The sequence below is a fragment of the Oenanthe melanoleuca genome, chromosome Z (genome assembly GCF_029582105.1).
Source record: "Oenanthe melanoleuca isolate GR-GAL-2019-014 chromosome Z, OMel1.0, whole genome shotgun sequence".
In the NCBI taxonomy this organism is placed as follows: Eukaryota; Metazoa; Chordata; class Aves; order Passeriformes; family Muscicapidae; genus Oenanthe; species Oenanthe melanoleuca.
The window spans coordinates 3,831,914-3,846,929 of record NC_079362.1 but is presented as its reverse complement, the minus strand read 5'-3'; the positions used below and the strand labels follow the sequence as shown (position 1 = coordinate 3,846,929).

At 34.9% G+C, this 15,016-nt stretch overlaps 1 protein-coding gene across 1 annotated transcript in view; it reads left to right on the top strand.

Annotated features, from left to right (window-relative positions):
- KIAA0825 (KIAA0825 ortholog) overlaps positions 1–15,016 on the top strand; it is a 265,101-nt gene that overhangs the window by 93,067 nt on the left and 157,018 nt on the right. Inside the window, exons 12-13 of the mRNA XM_056513524.1 lie at positions 5,325–5,435; positions 10,063–10,202. Coding sequence (XP_056369499.1) covers positions 5,325–5,435; positions 10,063–10,202 — 251 coding nt within the window. The remainder of the gene's footprint in view (positions 1–5,324; positions 5,436–10,062; positions 10,203–15,016) is intronic.

Sequence of the window (15,016 nt, the reverse complement as noted above, 5' to 3'; positions counted from 1 at the left end):
AAAAAACTTAAAAACCAAAAGCTGCAAAGGGAGGAACAGGGGTTGCTTAATCACAACACTGTAACTTCCAAAAAAAAGCTGAAGAGCTGGGTTAGCAAGACATGGACGTAGCCGTGGTGAAGATGGCTCTGTCCAGAGAGCACCCAAAAGATAAGAGCCAGATAAACACCCACAATTAAGGTAATCAGAGCCATCAAGAAAAATACATCTGAATGCCTGTTTCCAGTAAATCAAAATCTGCAAGTTAAATCTCAGTCCCATCTTCCTGTAAACCTGAACTTGCCTTCATCAGAATTCATCAGCTCCCAGGATATGGTTTTGTCCAGCCCAACGCGGTGAAAGAAAACTACATGAATATTCTGAATGACAAGAGAAGACAAAGACCTCCGCTCCGGGCAAGGAAAAGCTGTATAAAAACTGGACTAACCAAAGCTGCTTGGTGAACATTTGGGGATTTGGAGCGATAGAGTTCAAATCATTGTGTGTTCACCCGATGCCGACCCCGGGCTCGGCGCTGTCCTTTTTAATTGTGGCTGTCGAGGACGGTGTTTCTGTCGCAAAATAAATATCGTTTATTTTAATCATATTTAATTCGGTTTGATCTTGTTTTTATCTATAACAGTCTTAGTTGTAATGCTGGCTCATTTATTTTAGGGGTTTTTACCATTGAATGGAATCCCATGAGTTCTTGCTCATGTGCTGTTTTGGAGGGGACAGTGGAGGTGGGCGTAGATACCACAGTAGGCACAAATTTATGCCTTGCAAATTTATTATCAGTATTTTAGCTTTCCCTTCAAACCAAATTGTAATAGATTTCTAAGATCATCATCTGAATTGTAAAATTTAATTTGAGCCAAAATTTCTTTTATATATATTAGAAAAACAGTATTTTTCTATAAGCTTGGGGCATGGATACAAGAGTAGGTACTGGGGCATGGGAAGGGACAAGCAGCTAGGAGTATTAACAGTTTACAAAGACATAAAACATTAACAACAAATAGTCAGCACAAACATCAATTATAGTCAACTGGGTAGGCACACAACAACTGGGTAGACACCTTGTAGGGAAGAACTTGCATCTGGGAATTTTATTCCCACACCGCTGGCCTGGGCCAAGCTCCCCTGCAGCCAGTGGGGTGTTGGGCCAGGCCCCCCTGAAATGGAATGTAATTCAAACAACCAGTTTTCTGGCTGGGCCCTTGGGATCCTAGCCCGGCCCCAGCACGGCTCCAAAAGACTCTTTATCATAAATAGCTCGTGGCCATGGCTAGGCATCACTGCTGGTGTGGTCTCTTTGAGCCTGAGATCACTCACCATACAACATTTGATGGTCTTAGAGTTCGTGTTTTCCCAACTCGAGCACCAAAGAAAGGTCAGAGGCTGTTTTCTGAGGTTTCCAATGTTGTTCATTCTTTCTTATATAAGTAATTCTTTCTCTGACTTCTAGAGGTCTGTCTGGCAGGTCAGTCAGAGGCACTCTGCCTGCCCAGAGGGCAGGTCTTATCTTTTATACTATAAATTACATACATGATGTTTACAATTACTTTCCAATACATGACACTTACATTGCACTGTCCAGCTTTCTCCCAAACCAATCCAGAAATGCCATCCTAACCCAAAAGATGGATGCCACGAAGAAGAAAGAAAGAAAGAAAGAAAGAAAGAAAGAAAGAAAGAAAGAAAGAAAGAAAGAAAGAAAGACATACCACGCCAAAATTTCTCCGTCTTAGCTTTAAAGCCCTTATTTCAAATTATTCTATAAATTCACTTTTCTACCTTCTAACAATCTAATTTATGCTCTACTTATTTATTGTGACTTGCAATTCTTCCCGTAATGATGGTAATTTTTTCCAGGGACTGAGATCAAGCCCACAGGGGTGTTGGGCACTGTGCCAAGGCCTCTGAGCCCCCTGCCCGGGTCTGGAGGCATCCAGGGAAGCCAGGGAAATATCCTGGATTCCCACAGCTAGGAAGAGATCCCATGACCACCTGCAGGCCCAGGCAAGATATCAAATCCGTTATTGCCCAGATGAGACTTGCAGACACTTTGTTCTCTCTTCTGAGTGAAAGAGAAGGACTGAGATGAAGATATGCACAGAAAAAGCATGAAAACACTGAGGTCAGGCAAAAGGAGGAAACAGGTCCTAGATGAGGGAAGGAGAGTTGTGGACTGAAATTTCTCTTTTTTTAAGCTGTGGAGAAGATACTCTTATTTCCCTGTAACTCATAGAAAATGCATTTTGAGGTGGATGAACCATTCACATTGAGGCCATGGGCAAAGGCATTTGTGTTTGAAGTAAGCAGATATTGAAGCAACCGGGATCTCATGAGAAGTTTGAACACAGAGAGATGAAGATCCCTGTTGCCTCCCAGGGAAGAAGAAGAAAGATCTCTGTTTTCAAAGACAAAGAGAGCTTTTGTGAACAGATACAATCCTTAAAGTGTGCCACATAATTAACACGGTCCTCAGTAACAGTTTTGGCACGGCTGTTAGTCGAGGAAGGAACTTTTACACAGTGATCGAATTTCCATCCTCCTGGGCAGCTGATACCTGTGACATCGAGGTCCCAAGAGAACTGTTTCTTGTGGAGACGTCTCCATAGTCTGAAGAAAAGTCTCCTCTCACTATGGAAACTGGTGAAAGACTACTTTTAGAGATGGCAAACTGACTGATTTGTTTCTGTACATTGTCAGTGTGAAAGAAAAGAAGTTGTGGGGGGAGGAGAAGTGCTCTAAAAGTCTTATTCTGGGTCATTATTTTTTTACCAAGTTTGTACGAAGTTTTCTTGTTCCAAGTTTGAGCCTGTTTTGCCTTCCTCCTAATCCTATTTCACAGCAGGAAATAAGTAGATAATTCTAGTGGGTGCAGTGTCAATTTAGCCAGCACTAGACCCACCACAAGGAGTAAATTATCTAAATTATCTAGGCCTCAAAGCATAGACTCTCTTCTGCCTCAGGTTGAGGGTTGCTTAGTTTGGAGCAGATCTGTTCTTGTGCTTGTTCTGATATTCTTTGGGTTTTTTTGTACTAAGTAGGTCATGATAGTCTGTAAAGGAAGAGAGAAAAAGTGAAGTGGGTGCACCTTTTTGTGATTTCATACTATGAATTATTATATCTTCTTTTTCTCAACAAGATGTCAGGTAAATTATTTAAATGCTGAGAGAAGCATTTAGGGAGCCTATTGGGAAAATTGCTGTCTATTGTTGTAAATTGAATGTCATTCAGTATTAAAGACTGAGAACATTTCCCTAATATATGAGTTATACCTCATGAAGTTGCTTTTTAGTAGGGTTTATTCCTTATACAGACAAAAATGGTGCAAACACTACAAGGAGATACTGTTAGGATGCATCTTGCTGGCATCTCATCTTTTCACACCTGCACTCAGGCTTACAGGATCAATTCTCACCTTGTCATACTTGACTGAAGAATAAACTACTATAACTTGAAATCTTGCTTTGGTATTAAATCCACTATCTGCTGCTTTGAGACAATAGGCAGCTGCTTTAGCATAACTTGAAGAAAAAACAAGTGTCCTACCAGCTATTATTATACTTCTGTTAGAAGAGTAGTTAAGTTCAGCAGTTTGGTACAGAGTTGGATTTTCCTGGCAAGAATTACCTAGCCAGCAGTGGACATTAAAAAATTGTATTGAGAATTACTGTATTATCATTAGACACTTGGGTTTTTTTAATAGTATTTGAAGCTATTCTAATATTTCAACAATCTTTAAAACCCTCAGATTATGTCACTTCAAAAACTTCTGTAGAGATTTAGTATAAGCAAATAAGTCAGAATACAAAAACCTGCCCTGTGCTCCTTCTTAGGGTACAGCTGAGACTCTTAAGGATACAGCTAAAAAGTTATACTTAACAAGCTGCTTTAGTCTAGAATTCTCTCAAATAGTTCCTACACAAGCAATAGACAAAATGTTGTCCTTTTTTAAAATTAGATTGCTAACCAAAATGTATTTGTCACACTTTTGTGTAGGATGTTTGCTCTATACTTTACTATATTCAGAAAAAAAATATTTCAGTGGAGGAGAAATATTTCTTTTTAAATTTCATAATATTGAAATTACTGTCCTTAAAATAATCCTTTTTCAGTGTGTGTTCTTCTTTTGGCTATATTAGATTCTCAGCTTTATTTTAATCTTCAAGTTTATGTGAATTCACAAAGAACAGATATTCACTGTGCTGATTGTTCTGCTCAGATTTTGTTTACTTAAGATCATTTAGATATCCGCAGTAAATTCTTTCTATTATTTTTATATTAGTGAGACTGTTTTCCAAATAGGACAGCCTACCTTTCAGTGAAATTAAGAAACTATACACCTGTCTTTCTTGTTGAAAAAGTATAATTCTCTCTCTTCTTTTATCTAGGCCTAATAGACATGGTAGCTATAGTTCTGAATTACTTTAGATGAAAGATAAAAAATTCACAGTAAAGTAAGATGAAAAGTAAGGCACTTGTGAAGTGATAATTGTTTATATTTAATGGAGGATGGATGTAACAGGCTAGAATTCCTCTCTGTTGGAACTGTATACAGTGTGAATGAGAATAAAAAGGGAAGAGGCCAAGAGGCATCCATTACTATCATACATTATTGAATCATAGTAGAATCCTAGAAGATTATACAAATACTAATAATTTATTACTAGGCAATAAATAAAGGCAAATATTAAATTATAGAATCTTGTTATTACACATATCTGTAATACAATTATATAATTAATTAATAAAATATTTCATTTTTAGTATCTATAGATTTTGCCTCTCTCATCATTTGAGTAAGTGAAGTATTACAAAAGTGATATCTAGTCACAATCTCGTTTTTCTCTAGTCCTTTGCTTTTGAAGACAGCCAGTATTCCATTTCTCTCAAGCCAGTGAAGGTCCGAAGCTTCAAGGTTCAAAGTCTCTATATGCTTACATGTCAGTCAGTATCATTTCAAAAGATACTTTACATATTGTTATTATAAAAGTGTTGAAAATACTGTGCATTTTTGTTATGCAGGAAGAAAAGAGCTGTAGAAATGAATGGCTGAAGAGAAATTGGCTTATTGAATGCATTTTCAAACATAGTTTTAAAATGTGCTATATGGAATAAAAATACAAAGAAAACTTGAATAACAGTTATTAGATACCGAGTTTCAAAGAGTGAAAGTGAATAAAATATATATTTTTTACAGTACATAGGTAGTATTGCAATTATGTGTTTGCCTACACGTATTAAGAGTATTTATCATAAGATATACTTAGTAGTAGTGATCCAAGGGGATTTTTAGTCTCCCAGGTCATTCAGAAGTATTTGGTTTCTTCCAGGACATTTCTGGATAATTCTGATGAACATCTTCCTCAAGATTTTTCAGAAGTCTTTTATCATCCATTGCACTGGTTATTTTGCATACCATCATCCTGTTTTTTCCTTCTGAAGTGAGTATCAAAAGTTGATTGTTGTAAAAGGATCACCAGATAGTCAGTATTAGTCAAATATTGTTACATTTTGAAGAGTATATCTGAATAAATGTCTAATTAATATTCTGATTTTTAGAAGTCATAGCAGCATTTTTTAATTCATTCCAGACTTCTCTAATCTTTGAGAGTCTGAAGAAAAGTTGCACTGAAAGCACTGTATTTTGCTAGTCTATTAATTATGTTTGATATTTGAATTATCTGTAATGCTTTCTGTCTCTAATTAAAGAGTATATGACAATATACTTGACAACACAGAAGTTCAGCACAGTTGCTGTTCTAAAGGACTTATAATTAAAGGGGAGATAAAGAATGTATGCCTTTCTGTTTAGGATTGCTGTTTAAAAAAAAATATTTGGTACATAAATAACTCATTGAACAATATGCTGCTTGATCGTAGTTGAATTTTTTGGAGATTATCCAGTTATTAGAAGAGCTTCACTTTTCTGTGTCACTGCATATAATGACAAGTGACATAGAAGATACATGCTACCAGCTGTGCTGTTGTTTGCTTTCTAATTTTGAAACTGAGGCGCTCCTGCACCAGTGTAGATCCTCTCCTAACCCCTTCACCTCCCCTCCTCCTTTTCAAGGTTATTTCCTGAGAGGTTTTCCTGAAAAGCTGTGAGATGTTGCTGGTTTTTTTCTGAGAAATAATTTTTATATTTTGGAGGAGTACGTTATCAAATGAGTGGTGACCTATGGATGACCCATTTGCTTTGGATTTATTACCTCTTTCCTAGTACCCACAATATTTTTCTTCCCAATAATTTTACCTCATACTACACAAAACACACTGATTTCTCTCCATAGGCTCCACTCCTAGCTACATGTCATCATCCATCCAGTTCTCTCCTTCCCTGGTGCCTCTGGTATCTATGGAACCAGAGAGGATATATGTTGTGGCTGCATCAAAATCATGTGGTTCACTAACTACATGCAAAACTGAGTTGAATAACTGGTGAATTCAGAATGTGTCCTGCTTGAAATAGTAATTTAAGTTCTTACAAAGTGTGAAAGATCACGTGTGTTTATCAAGCTTCCTTTAGCAAGGAACTTTGTCAGTGACTTTTTACGTTATGCATGGTTGGAGAGAAAGGAGAAGAGAAGGGATACAGTAGATGGAATGACTGCATAAGAAGGGAATCTAGTCATCCATTTCTGGAAAATTTATGCTCCATTAAGTTTTCATTGCAGAAAAGACAGCAAGTTTTTTGATGCCCTCATGCAAGGCCAGATTTCAAAATCTAAATTACACTGTGAAGTGTGAGTTTTGGAAGATGATTTCATGAGTACCCTATGCTTTGTAACAGTATGTGAAGGAAATGCTGGTACCATTTCAGTCTGACATAGTTATCTTTTCTGAGGTGTAATTAAGATAAATTTGAATAAATAGCAGAAAACTATTCCAGAGCTATGTAGTAAGCACTTATTTTCTGTGGAAGAAAGGTACTAAAATGTACAACTTCTTGATCACCAAATAGGATTTTTTTTTTCCTATTTAATGTTTCCTTTTAACAGCACACCTTTCAGCTGCTCAGAAAAAAAAAAAAAAAAAAGTGAAGGACTCTGTACCTGATGAGTAATTCTGATGTGTTCTGGGTTTTTTTTTGGTTTTATACTCTATGTGAATGAAACTTTTCTCCCCTCCAAATACTGCATTTAGAACCTTATAAAGTAATGTTATCTTTGAGTATTGCAGAAGACTGTATTTCAGAGTATCCTAATTATTCATGAGGTGGTTTCTGATCTTACATTTTATATCTAATGAAAATATATGTTCACTGTCTGTAACGAAATTGGAAGCACAGGTCCTTAGATGCTTCTCAACTGTGGCCACCTAATTTTTAACTGACTACTCTTAATTTGTCATACATATACCTATAAAGTATTTAGTCTTCCTAAACTTGCTATCTCAAAATAAAGTTTGGCTAGTTCCTGAAATTAATTTGTTTACTGTGTAACCTGATTTCTACATTATTTATCATTCCTTAAAATGGCTACAGTCTGTTTAATTTTATCAATTTGGTTCCAACATCAGTATCAGGGTTCATACCATGAATTGGCCTATCTACGTGCCTTACAATATCTTGAAATAAGCACGTGGTGTTTTCTTTCTTACTGTCCTGAATACAAACCAAAATAATATAGTTGGTTATTGAACTAAATAATTACTGATAATTTATATGACAGTTCGTTCAGTGGTAATTGTGATTCCACCAGTGGTAATTGTGATTCATTCTTTGCCTCATTTGGGGTTTATAATCATAAAATTTGCAAATCAAAGTCGGGTTTTTTTTCTTCTGCTGTGCAAAACAGGACATTTATATGTGTGATATTTATATGTACTTCACCTTTTGTCACTTTTTATGAGGCTAGTCTTATTTTCACTAGTACTGAGCTATGAGGATGAGAGAACATATGTCTCTCCATATGCACGTTACAAAACTTCTCAGTGCATTTATTGGTGCTAGCTTCATGGCTGTAGGGAATGTCTGCTATATTTTATTTTTCCTCCAAGTGAGTCACACCATTGTACATTTCAATTTGCAAGATGCTTAAAGAGCCAAGAGCTGGTGTATATTACAACATGATAACTTCCCATCTGGTCAATGACAGACAGGTTTTTTTTTCAATTCAGATACTATAAAAATGTAATTTATTTCTATAGGAATTTAAAATAATATTCTTCATAAATATAATTGACCCAGCTTGTCACTTATCTTTTAGTTTGAAGGCAATAAGTGATTTTATTAGATAGGATAACAGGACATTAAAGGAAAAGGAAGAGAAAAAAATTAAACTGGCTCGAATATTTTAACTGAATTAGCGAAGAATTGAGTTTGCTGACAGCTATAGCATTAATTCTAGTATGAATATAGTAACTGTTTTAATTTTAGTTTTAATTACTGACTACTGATTAGATTATATACAGATTATACATGCATTAAATTATGTGTAAAGAACTAATCTTGAACGCACAAAAATTAGGATAATTGTTTTAAGAATGCAAAGGCCTATCTTCCTTTACTAAGATACTATTACAGTGGATTTTTGTCATAGCAGTGGTATGTAAGGGCCCTGCTAGAAGATGGTGCTGTGGTTTCCTTAGGTGACTTCAAGGCTCTCCTGAAAGATACATAACACACTGCATTTTCTGTTAATGGAAACATAGACATGTGAGGGACTAAACTAGAGGAATATATCAGCTGACATTTTCTTTTATTTTCTTGTAGGTATTTATTGAGTACATTGTATAAATAGCAGCTTTGACTCAACAGTGAAATACTTGTGCAGTCATCTATTTTTTCATGTGTGCGTTCAAACGTAGTTGGGAGGTGGCACACTTGGCTAAGTCAGAGGTTATGAAAGCATGCAACTTAATGGAGAGGTACCCTTCTGTCAGAGCAACCACATGAGCCCATTTTAGTTCTGTCCCAAAAGTTATGTGTAAATGGCACATAAAACAGAGGCATATAAATACTTCTCTAGTCTGACAGGAAAATGTCAGACTGAAAACCTCCTTTTGAAGAAGGTTTTAACTGATGCTGAAGGTGTTTTTTGCATAGTGGCAGATAATATATCTGCCCAGTCAGTGCATCAGTCCATATGAAGTCCTTAAAATCATGCATATAAAACTCATGTGCATAAAAGTTTATGTATGAGGTGAATAAAGTTTCAGTGTTACCAGCTATTATATAAACTTGTAGCCAAAAAAGTAAATATGGTGACTAAACATCAGTTGAAATTTAATTTTAAAACAAACTTCAAATTAATATAAATTTATACATGAAAGAAAAAAAAATCTACAACCCAATCTTGAAAACTTGTTTTTACAATGTTTCAAGAAGAAAATACTGAATACAATAGTGGTAAACATTTGGCAGGACAGATTTGTTTGTTTGGTTTTTTTTTAACTGTAATGTGAATTCAGTGATTGTAGTTGGGTCACTAGCTTTGTTCAGAGTAAACCCCAGAATAGTATTGGAAACCTCAATTTTTGCCAAACATGGATATCACAAACAGAAAATAAACTGCAAACAGAAAATAAAAAGCAATCTTTTAAAAAGCTAATGAATTTATACTACACTTTCTCACTTCCTCCTGCTGGCAGAGCAGTAATGCAACCAGTCTAATATTTCTTGTGGGTTTTTCAGGACACATAAGAATTGCTCAGTTTAAAGTGGAATTTTGCAACCCCTTTGAGCATTTTCACTGCCTTTTACTTAAGAGCTTTGTATGCTTCATCAAGAACAGACACTTTAGATCTCTCACTCAACAATTACTGCAGTAATACACTAAAAAATAATACCCTTACATTTATTTAACTGCAGGAATAAAACTCTCCTTTTTGCTTGGTAGAACAAGAAAAATACACTTCCATGAAGGAGATAAACACAGGTGTTTGTATCAGATGTAACTGTGGCAGACTAATAAATGTCAATTTGCTTTTAACTAGTTGAAATTAAGTGTAATTCTTTCTCTGATCTGCCTTAAGGTAGTTAGTGTTACACCTGCAATTTAAGGATATTAATTTTATAGGTACATTAACTATATCATTCTTTCTGTCTTTATCTTATATTGAAAGGACTCCATCAGCCAGAGAAATGGCACCCCAAGGTCTGCTGAAGCTGCTCTTATCCCAGCCATACTGTAATTTGAACTTGCTCTTGGAAACATTGCTACACCAGGATTGTGTCTTAGTGAAAATTTTGCTGAGAAGCTCAAGTAAGTATTGATATTTTCAATCCATATAAGAATATCAGTGAGAAACACAAATTTTTTTTAACTATTTAAATGCTGGAGGAAGGCTGTCAACCATTTTGAGGGTTAGGTACCCATTTACTCACCAGTAGGACACTTCTTGAATGGGTAAAATACAGAAAAATCATCACTTTTTAAAGTGAGACTTTACACTCAACCAATTTATTAATGATTTAGAAGTGAACTGCTATTTGATAAACTAGGCTGCTATCATAAATGAAGAAGAGTCAAAATGAATTTGAGTTTAATGGAGCTTTGATACTACAAGTACTGTACACAGGTTTTTGCATGTGTAAAAGTCTAAAAGACCACTTTCAAAATTACATTTGAACCGTGGAAAGCTTCTTAGATGTTTTGGTGAAGTTATTATATGCTTGTCATTGTAGGCATTCTCAAATTACATATATATGCTTCTTATAAATAGATAATTGTTTATTTATCAATTTATTAAAAATTATTTTTGTGTTTGAAGCAACAAACTTTATCACATCTTTCCATTAGTAGTTTGCAGATTAAATGATCATAATTTTTAATAGCTAGTGGTATAATCACGTTTGACTTGATTTTGCAGGAATGTGAGAGTCTTGGTTTCTTTATTTTTTGGCAAATGAATTCTTCCCATTTATCAAAAAACTATTAAGTCCACATAATATGTTATATATTTATATTTATGTTTATATTTATGTTTGTGTTTGTGTTTATGTTTATGTTTATATCTATTTATCTATCTGTCTGTCTTGTCTGTCTGTCTATCTATCTATCTGTCTGTCTGTCCGTCTGTCTGTCTAATCTATCTATCTTCCATGATTTGGTTCTGTCATTTTAAAATGGTCTAATACATGTCAGGAGTGCAACGTCTTCCACTGCTGTCACACTTCTTATTGAGAGCTGCAGTGCATACACTTTCCTACTCAAACACATTATCTTTTATAAAGGGTGACAAATGTTTGATCAGGTTCATAGTCTTACCCTAGTGTTATCCAGAATTGAGTTTTACTATCTGTTTAAATTATTACAGGTAATAATGACAGAATTTGTTAGTCCACTGACTAACCAACCTCTTAAGCTTTAGGGAAATCCATGTTACTTTGATTTACAAAATGTGTTATTTACACAGGCTTCACTCATGTAAATTCAGTATTGAAATGAATAAACTTTCAGTTTAGATAAAGTTGGTATCTATGATGATCTATATAATCTAAATTAATTTCAGTGGGGTTAATTGTCTAATGACAAAAAATTTGTATTCTTTATTTCTTCTCCTATACAGCTAAGTTTATCATAATTTTTGAGCAATTTGCCCTTGTGATAACAAAACTCCCTCCCAAATTTTTTAAAAATTAAAAGCCTTCTCACATTTTTTACATTCATTCTTTCCTTTTCCTTAGTAAAACAGGCCAGAAGGAGAAAAAATCTTAGGTATTGATGAATTTTTCTGTATTATTTTTAACACTTTGGGTTACTCAAAGTAGACATCATTTAAACACATTAAATTTCATTGTAGTATCATTTTCTCATGGTTGTACCATGGGGAGGTTCATAAGGAATGTATATTCTCCATCATATTAGGGAGTATTGTTGGGATTGCCAAAATTTTTTCAGTAGAAAGGGTATTTGTAGAGAAGCTATGTATGCATGATTCATGTTGCTAAATATAAGAAGGATATCATATTTGTTGAAGCTATTAAAATTTCATGTATATAATTATATACTATCTGAACAAGAAGATGACAGAATGCATGTTTTTGTCATTTTTTTGTGGAATATGATATATGAAATATACATAAAATTAAAAGTGTGGAAATATGAAATTATTGCATCAAAAAGGTAATAAATTAATTAATTAAAAGGTAAAAAATTTAATTAAAGGTAATAAATTACCTTAAAGGTAATAAATCAGGTTACCCAAAACTGAGCCATTTATTTGTCTTCACTGAGCATGGCTACTGCATATATGCAACTTTGAAAAACTGGTTGAAAAATTTGATTTGCATATTTGACCTCTATAACAAGCCATGAGTCTAAATAACCTAGGTGTGTTGAATTACAGTGCCATATAATCATAGAGGTTTTTCCTATAGTTCCAACATCCAGCACCTTTCTTCAAGACATGTTATTGAGTGAGTAAAGGGTCAAAAGTCTCTGCTGTGGCTTTGCAGACAGAAATAGTGAAGGTAGCTGGTACTGTGTTAATTCTCTGACAAAATAAACTATTTTGCAATTTACTTGGCAGATTTTCTTTTAACCAATATTACCTTATCATTCCTGGATGTGAAATAGAAATGGGTTATTTTGACAAGCAACAAATAATAGAGGAAGAAAGGAAATGGTGCCTGTATAAAATAAGTCGCTGAATCCAGAAGAAGCTGACATGTAAATGTGAAGGATGAAAGTGAATTCTGAGTATTTCTGCTAGATTTGCTCTAAATACACAGCATGCCAGTGGAACACTCTGTAACTTCTAGTTTGGTAATCTTTATTTCTAGGAATCAGGAGTTTTTCTTTGCACAATAAAGCAAATAGCAATTGCTTTATTGGATTGTGCTGGCCCAATACAGGATTAATACCAGATGGGACCCCATCAGACAATAGACACCTGGCTGCTTATGAATAGCAGAAAAGACAGTGGTCACTAAGAAATTGTCACTGAGAAATTGTCTGCAAGGCACGTTCCAGACCTTCAGTCAGTCCTTGGGTCTCATACATTTGTTTAAGAAGAGATAGTAGTATCAAGTTGGTGACAAATAATAGAAAACGCAATGTGTTGATTTATAGTCTTATAAAGAATCTTACTTATTACCGTAAAAACTTGGGACTCCAGTTGTTACAGAAACTGATTTTGTCTTTCTACACACAGCCTTAAAGTGAATATTGGCATGTGGAGGTAAACTGTTAAGATAGCTGCATGCACAGCAGGACCAGACTATTGGCAGCTTCACCTGATGTTTTTGGCTTGCACAATACATATTTGAAAGACTTCTAGATGACAGTATTGTTTAGTCTGTGCATCTCAACCTACAGGATATTCTGGGCCCCACTAATATTTTGAAATAAGAATTGATGGTAACATTTACAAATATTCTGTAATAAGTCTAAGGCTGCAAATCTGAAATTGGGCCCAAATAAATGTGATTTGCTTCAAAAAGAGGTCAATTACCTTGCACACGTAACTAGGTTGGGGAAGGGAAGATTTCCACCAAGAAAATATAATTGTGTAGTGCACCATTAGACAACTTTCTAGACACTAGTAGATATAAAGAGTTTTCTTAAAATTGTTCTTTTATTAACCATTTTCTGGAAAGAGAACTTGGAAATGTATTTGTAGAGCTGGAAGATATTTTTTCCCCACTCCCAATTCCTTGCCCTCTTTGAAACAGTTCTCTAATTGCCATGATATATAATGTGTCATTTTAAGGTAAATTTCAAGTACTAATTAATTTTCAATCAAACTTAATTAATTATATGTTAGACACATAAGAGTAAATAGCACTATTTTTTTGTGAAGTACCCTAAAAGAACAGTGAAAAGTGGTAACTTCACCAATTTATCTCATTTAGGAGACTGAACTGTTAGTGGCAGTAGTGAGTTATTACGGAAGAAAATGTACATGCCTTACATAAATTACCAACTTCATCAAAACTCTGGCATTATTAAAAGTTGTAAAAATTTGACACTTTTATTTCAAGTTCTTGAGGGTCATTCTTTCTTCTTGTACTTTCATTGTACTTTCTTGTACTTTGTTGTACTTTCTTCTAATCACTCCTTTGATTTAATAATCCTGTGTCATGATCTATCACACAAGTGAAAATACTAGCAGCTGTTCCAGTCCCATGGCTCAACCACACACTGTTTTGGGGAAAAATGGTCTTGCAGGTCTTGGTCACAAAACCTTCATGTTAATCTGTAACCCTGCCCTCATTAGGAGAACAGAAATAAATCTCTTAGAGTAATGTAATATTTGTACAGAGATAGATCTCTCCTCCAGGTATTTGTGGATCATCCAATATAAGGCTTGTGGGTACCTCTGGTACCTTCTTCACCTTTTCATGATAGCAGTCTGTGTCATGGTAGCCTAATGGTTAAATAGTTACTTCAAAAGTGGCACCTTCTCTAAAGGTGACTGACTGGTAAGCTTATTGGATTCTGTACCTGCATAACTGATGAAGGATGTACTGAAGTGATACATTGGAATCCAGATAAGTGAAGAAGGGTCCTGTTCCATGTGGTGGTTTTCCAGTGGTAAACTAGAGAAGATACTAAACAGAATGTCATGGAGTTTCTGAAAACCTAAATAGCTTTTTCTAATTGAAATATAGCAGGCTCCTGCTGTGAATCATTTACCTTTTTCTGACAGAGTGTCTGATACATGTGTGATAGACTTAGTTTCTGTTATACATGGTATTCTGGATAGCTTTTCAAAGACTTAGTAATTTCTGGTAGGAATTTCTTGTTACAGTAGAGCTCTAGACTGAATGAGTTTTAAGAAGGTAATCTGTTTGGTATTTATCACAGTACATAGAGGAATACAGGGGAGCTAATGTGTCCATAGGGCTACATTCAATATTGCCTTTTCAAATTTCAGCTGTGGGAATGTCACACTTTCTGCGTACTGGCCCAGAAAATCAATACTGGAGATATTCTGACAGTAATGGGTTTTTTCTGCTGGCCATAGATAAGGCAGATTCTATAGAAGTCACTAACTCAGAAATTCATTAATGGAAGCTTCTTCTCAGATAGTTGAAAATAAATTGCTTGGAGAGAAAAAATTCTAAATAGAT